At 40.1% G+C, this 7,500-nt stretch overlaps 2 protein-coding genes across 2 annotated transcripts in view; both read left to right on the top strand.

Moving 5' to 3' along the window:
• The window catches only part of LOC137980019 (L-rhamnose-binding lectin CSL1-like), an 18,018-nt gene extending 16,254 nt beyond the window's left edge, over positions 1–1,764 (top strand). Inside the window, exon 4 of the mRNA XM_068827338.1 lies at positions 1,296–1,764. Coding sequence (XP_068683439.1) covers positions 1,296–1,591 — 296 coding nt within the window. The 3' untranslated portion in view covers positions 1,592–1,764. The remainder of the gene's footprint in view (positions 1–1,295) is intronic.
• LOC137980243 (putative serine protease K12H4.7) overlaps positions 1–7,500 on the top strand; it is a 213,620-nt gene that overhangs the window by 126,305 nt on the left and 79,815 nt on the right. The window lies entirely within an intron of this gene.

Here is a 7,500-nt window from a genome sequence, read left to right on the forward strand (position 1 = left end):
AGAATTCCTAGCGTTTTCTGCGGGCTTGTACACCTCGAAATTAATATGTACTCGTGATGCATTACGTAACTACTAATTCCAAAGTATGCTCGAGATTTTTGCGATTTCCTGCAGCTGGCATTTAGAACGCATCGTTCTTCTCCATGAATCATTACCAATAGACCCTTTGCATAAATGGCAATGTACATCCTAAGCCTCACATTCATGTGAAAAATCCTCTGTCTAGAAACATAAATACGAGGCTGAGGATGTACAAAGTATTGTTATTCAAATTTAGGTGCCATATATGCAAAGGTCTACAAAGCCGATTGAAATGCCTTAATATTGAATCAGATATCTTGAACGAAGAGGGGTTGCTTTCTAAACAAGCTGAGGTACTTGCGTCGGTGGTAGACTGCTAGCAGTCTCTTCTAAGTAGGTCGAGCCGCCTGCTAAGTCACGCAAGTGAACCGTTGTCCCCTCGGCTTTTCACGTCGCTTGCGTGACTTAATTTGTGGGCGGCTTCCCGTGACTAAGAAGGGACATCTCGCAGTCAACGGTCGGTAGCTGAGAGCAACACGAAATTGGGTTTTATAAAACGAGTTGAAAAAAATAACCATCGTAAGAAAGATTTGTGTGTTGGCGTTGTTTCGAGCGTTAGCCCTTCGTCACTGAGCCAAATGCGAAGGGCTGACGCTCAAACGAGGGGCTGATGCATCTCGCATTTCTTTATGATGGTGGTTAATTTTCTTTTATCAATTCGTTCAATGAAACCGAATTTCGGGTCTTAAACACAGACTTTTTTGCAAAAACAACTTGAAAAATCCGTGAAAATGCCATGATACACTGAAGTAGAGCGCCTCTTGCTATTAAGCCGGTCTTGGATTCCACGTCGTCCCTGTTCTCCTTCCCCAATACCATTCCATTGGAAACAAGGAAGGTTGCATTCAATTACTTGCAATGTTCTAATTTATAGCCTTTGGCTGCAAAGTCGGGGAGAAGTGAGTGAGTAACATCGCATGTACATGACTCGCTAGGAAGAAAAATGTCAAGTCTACATTGTATATCGAAACGTTTTCGCCACAAGGTATATCGCTTTCCTTGGAATTATGAATTCTTGAACTACTTTTTTTCAGGCGTTTTTGTGTTCTGAACGCATGCCTCTAACTTTTCCCAATTTGGTTATATAAAGTTTCTCCAGCTTCACAAGAATTGGTTGAAGCTTCCTTCCTGTTTCCGTAGGTCCCTATTATTCTACGAAACGTCCCTCGTTGTACACGGCCTCATAAACATACGAATTTTCTTCTCTTAAACAGAATACCACTCAGTGACTGTTTGCGAAGGTCATTCCAAGCAGATAAGATGCGAGAACGGAAGAAAATTCAGAATTTTGTCAGCAAATTATGGCAGATTAGACGGTTCCAGCACTTGTCCCCATCCATCCATCCACGATTTAAACTGCCGGGCCTCAAGCTCCCTTGGTAAGGTGCGAGAAATTTGTCAAGGTCAAACGGCGTGCACTTTACATTCTAATTCAGGGTTCTTTGGAGTCGGAGATCCATGCCGAGGAACGTACAAATACCTGTTTGTTTTATATTCGTGTATTTACTAATGCATTTTATTAGCCTGCACTAGCTGATAACTACTGTCTTAAAAAAAATAAAGAAAGCTGCAACATTGTAGCTCCTTGACCACGTTTTTTTCGGTTTTCGACCCCATTCCGCTCCAATAGTCCAGTTTCCTAGTGTCTCTTATATTATCAAAGATCAGCAAGAAGGTTAATCCATTTTTGAGGAATGCATGTTTCCCTCGTACGGGCAAACAATATCCAAAAATGCAATTTACCTTAGCAACTTGCCATAAATGTAGCTTGCAGTATGTAAGCTCTACATCTTTTGCATTTAAGATCAGATTTCGCAAAGACAAATCTAGTATCCCTAAATAAATAAAAAAGTGAATTGATGGTACTTTACAATTCAGAGATTTAGCATCACGTTTACGTGAAACGACAAACGTCAGCTAACGGTTTCACATTTCACGGAAAGTGGAGTGAGCTTGTAACCGTTTAGCTTCGCTGGACTCACGGCAACTGGACTTTGTTAATCTCGAGTATTTTGTTAGCAAAAAAAACAAAATCTCGGAGTTTTTTTAACAGATATTTGTAGGACAAGACGCTATATAAAATCAAAATCCTTACCAGTTAAATTATGCAAGTTTGGACCGATAAAGCCTCTCAGGTATATTAAAGACTGGGTCATCTAATCCACAGTCTAAAAAGTGAGGGGGTGGTCAATCTTGAAAATGATTCACACAGTTTGGACAAAATTTGGTGACTACCTACCCAAGAACCGTACCCAATGTAATTGGAACGGTTGTGAAACGGTGCTGAAAGTATGTTTAATTAGTATGTATAAAGCTACATTAGTGACAGTTCTTTAGTCACGTGACTTGGACATACATTCCAATTACATTGGGAATGGTACTTGGGTAAGTAGTAAGACTATGCAATAAACTGTTGATAAAGTACCGTCCTTCCCTGTCTGCAGAAGACTTAAAACCTAAACCGGAAGTGGGCTATTAATTGGTCACGTCATTGGGTGTCATGGCAACAACACTAATAACTAAACTTACTTTGGGCAGTCGTTTACCACGACTGAGCTAGAAGCCTTTTGCACGCATTGTTCTCTAGATAGACCACCCCTGGAAGTTTTAAAAGAATTAACAACTGACCCACTCCTTAATATACCTGAGCTTTTGCGAATCAACAGAGACTCAACGTGAGTTCATGAAGAAATTTAAATTGCGGTAACTAGTGAGTTATGAATGCTCTATGGTCATGAACCCTTGTTTTATCGGAAAGTGGTTTTGGGATTCTTTTTACCGCAAACAACATGCTATGTAAAACAAAGACAAGAAGAAAATTCCACGTATAAGGCCCCGTTCACACGTATCCGGCGGATATTTTTTAATCCGCAACTTTTTCATTCCGAATACACCTTCAGTCTACACGAATCCGGCGAATTCGCTGGCGAATCCGAAACCTTTTGAATACGCTCTCCACAGTGGATATTTTTGAATCGGCTGCGAATCCGGAACCGCGGGGACATCAAATCCGGATTATTGTATTTTAATCCGCGGATGAATTAACAAGGTCGCGCCCAGTTCCTAACCGTGAAGTCAGTTCTCAAGATGGCTGCCGAGGGCAATATTATTCCTTTTGTGGCGCATGTTCTGTTGCTTTAATCGAAAACTGTATTCTTCTTAATGTTCTCAGAGAAAGAGAACAAAGAGCGATGGAGGTGAAAATGTATGTGACCAACAGTAACACATTTAAGGAATGCTGATGAGTAATTAATAGTAACCCACAGTTGTCAGTGTGTGTTACATATCGAAACGGAGGGAGTAGGTGTCTTTAGGTGTGGAAATACGGGAAGAAGTAACAAAGTAGAGAAAACAATAAACTCGAATAAAGTCGCTAAAAAAGGAGGTCTCTAAGTTCAACACATTCTTCGCAGGAGTAGACATCGGGTTTGTACATCCCGAAATATCTAGACCAGTTGCTGCTAACTAAAGATGCCTATTGCATATTGGACAACTCGATTAAACTCGCATGGTCTCAACAAGATACGAGAATTGCGCTCAAAGCATCGTCTTAACTACAGCAATTAATCAAACCATTTTAGAAATCTTGCAGGGTAAGGTAATTGTTTCCGATTGCCTTGCTCCTTTTTAAATCTATTTAAGTGAGAATATTTTTAACTGTTGGGTGGTTCAGTTTTTGGCTTCCAAAGGCTTTGAAGGCGGATTATGTTATTTTTGAGTTTGGGCTGTAATTTACTGACTCTAAGCAGGGATCATAGACAAAAAGTATTTGGGAAGGTTATATTATATAGAATTACTCAAACTTAAAAGCGGAGCTCCAGGTTTCATTATTCTTACAATAACTTAACCTAGCTCGAGCCTGCGATCCAATCGAAACCCTGTACCTGGTCAGCGGTCAATGTAAACGTTAACGAAAAATGGTAAACAATGCTCATGCAAAATTTTGGGGAATAAACAAAGAGTATTATGGTACTTTCAGACTCGGCCAATATCAAAGATGTATTAAAGGTGAACAAGTATTGATCCTCAAAACTTGAGCTCGCGTATGGTCACGTGACACTGGTTACATTGGCATTCATGGAGGGGTGGACGGTCTTACGGTCAATTTAATGGAAGCAATTAATGGACGGTGACCAAAACCAATTTTTTTCGCTCAGACGGGTTACCATATTTACTTACCAGTGGTGCTCCGCCACTATAAAAGAGCCGCAAGAGAGCTGTATTTCAAGTCGCTTCTGTTACGGCACCGAAGGAAGAGAGTTCCTCCTTCTCTTACATAGCTCCCCTCCCCGCTTTTTAATGTTGGAAGGTAACACAACAATTGCCCACTAAAAGCGTTCAATTTTGGTTTCTATTTTTTTTTTTAATTTTGCTTATATTGGGCAATTTACCGCATAAACTCAGTTCATAAGCCAATTTCTGTAAAACAGACGAGAAACGTTTTCCAAGGAAAGAGGTTGCCGTGTCGCCCCTCGCTTTAAACGACAATTTTTTTTATATATTTGTGCTATTAGTACATGCAAGAAAGGAAATGAATTTGAAGTTGAATGCTTGCCAACAAAGAGTGCAGACTTAGAAATAGCAGCTTTTAGAGGCGCTGAGTGGCTACGCGAGTCACGCTAAGTGGCTGGCGGAGACCCTGACCAACAGCTCGAAAAATTTTCTTGACGAATCATAGACATATAACAATTTTTGTCTTTAACGACTTGATAATTTTCTAGTTGACAAGGGCAAACTTGCCAAGCTTTGTGTTACACACAGCGAAGAAAGAGTTTCAAAAGGAAACCCTAACAAATAAAAAATTCCTTGTTTCACTTTCAGGTAAAAAACAATGAAACAATTATAAATAGCATAAACCTTTGTTATTATTAGCCCCAATTTGGTCATAAATAAGGCTTAATGCCCAATAAAGGAACATGACTGATAATTAACCCAGAAATTTGAATATTGAAATCCGTATTCCGTAATTGGTAATTTCTTATCTATGGCCGAGCATTTGAAAATACTGGGAGTAGTTTGGCAAACCATTTAATCACTCATGGAATAGGAAATGACAAAGCGTTTCATTCATTTAAAGTTAGCAAGTTTAGAAAGTCCGAAGAAAAACATATATATCTATTTTTATTGAGCTTACCGCAGGTGTGAAGAAATATAGGGGATTAGTGTAAATTGCTTTGGTTGCAATGGTCATCCGTTTATATTGTCAAAAATGTGGAAAACAGGAAAGACACCAACATTAAAAATACAGTAGCCTCTGGCTGAAATTCAATTTCCCAGAATTACAAAAGCTGAAACAATCACGTCCTGGTACCTCATTTTATAAGATTTATTTACAGGTTCTTAAAAGCCTCTTTGGGGTAGAAACGGAGTCATTTGGGTATTTGTACTCCGATCCATAGAAATACCACGTCTCAGGTCTCAATAATAGGGCCTATATTGCGATCCACTCCAATGCACTTTGCACACACTCGTGTCCAATCCTAAACTGCTCTTCTAGACCAACGTCGCGCATACTTCCCTGTCGGAGGGTATTTTGTTTTGTTTTTTTTTTTTGTTGTTGTTTTTTTCTTTCATTTTGCGCGACCCATGACTATTTGTTAGCTGCTATAGCATTGCAAGCGTTGAAAAGGTTCAAACAAATTTGGGCCGGAAACACTTTGGAAAGAATTTAACCAGTTCATAGTCTGTGTTAAAAAAAATGAACTACAGTTGAGATCATTGATTGCTTTTACGTCAGTAAACGAAGCTAGTGTTAAGCTTGAACGTCAATAGAATATTGATCAAGTTTTCTTTTTTTTTTTTTTCTTGTTCCACATTTGACGATAAAAACTTGCGACAAAACGTTGCTTAATAACATTGTAAAATTTAAAGAAGTTAACAACGATAAAAAGCTATAAAGGGCTAAAATTGACAACGTTTCGACGTAAACATAACGTCATTATCAAGTCAAGAGTGTATAAAAATAAGTTCTACAAATACTAAAACGAACAATAAGAGAAAATAATTTACGGGTTAAACAAAAAGTTTCGCACGTATGGAGTCCGTTTGCACGTTCAGATTAGGTTTGAATTTCTTAATATAAAGCATTTCAAACACTAAACAATCAAATTTGCCTTGGCACTTTCTCAGAATCTTAAAATGACTCTCATTCAAACGATCCCTCCTACCATGCGCTTCATAAAAATGCTTGCCAATTGCCGAGTTTTTGTGTTCAGCGACACGACGAAAAAGGTGTCGGGATGTATAGCCGAACATAATCTGCATCGCACAGATCACCCAGCTCCTGTCTCCCTGGAAGGTAGAGACTCATCACCACGTCAGGCTGTGGAGCCTCTTGAGGAGTATCAACAATCAGCGTACACAGGTTGTGAGACTGGTGGTCTTGCTTTGGTTGAAGTACTTCCCATAGTTGTCTTTGGAGAAACAGGAAAACAGCAGGTGATGGCATGGCATGACTCAGGCTGTAACACTACGCTTATAGATGAAAGCTTAGCGCTTTCACTTGGGCTTCAAGGCAAAGAGGTAGATCTCGAAATTCAAGGAGTAAATGCGCAGAAGGTGTTTGCTTCCCAGCACATCAAGAAATGCCATGTCGCACGAGACGGAAAAGAGGAAGTCAAGTACTCCTTGCGAGATGTGAAGACAATTCCTAGCCTGAATGGTCCGGATCAGAAGTTGAAGTGGTCAACAATCAAGCATGAGTATCAACATCTGAAGAACTTGGACATGCGTGACACTGACACGGGTCCAGTGCAACTCATAATTGGAACTAACAACCCTGACTTGATTCTACCAAGACAAATTCTGAAACCATTAGGTCAACCGGAACTTGAAAGGGGACCTTATGCTGTTGAGACCCCACTTGGATGGGCGGTGACTAATTGGTTACCTGGTGAGCGAAGAGTAGCATCTCCATACAATGGGTCATGGCTCAGTCAGAGATAGAAACCTTGGGCGTGGTCAAGCTAGCTGATCCAACCCGTTCGATTGAGGACAAGCGAGCATTGTCACTGATGGAAAAGACAACATTTAAGAGTGTGAATGAAGATGCGTATATGTCAGGTCTACTGTGAAGAGATGAGGAACCATCTCTGCCCAACAATTACGGAACGGCAATGAGGAGGCTACAATCCCTAGAGAAGAAATTTGAGAGCTGTCCCGAGATCAGAGAGAGATATGCAAAGTCAATCCAGGATGACATTGAGAAGGGTTATGTGAAGAAACTGAGTGAGGGGGAAGTACGGTGCGATAGTAAAGTGACTTGGTACTTACCACACAGATTTGTCATTAATCCCAAAAAACCTGATCGCCTCAGAAGAGTCTACGATGCATCAGCAAAATTCATGTGACAAAGTTTGAACGACAAGATCTACACAGGACCAGATCTTCTGTCCTCTCTGTTTGGAGTTTTCCTCAGGT

Source organism: Montipora foliosa, chromosome 12, assembly GCF_036669935.1.
Source record: "Montipora foliosa isolate CH-2021 chromosome 12, ASM3666993v2, whole genome shotgun sequence".
Lineage (NCBI taxonomy): Eukaryota > Metazoa > Cnidaria > Anthozoa > Scleractinia > Acroporidae > Montipora > Montipora foliosa.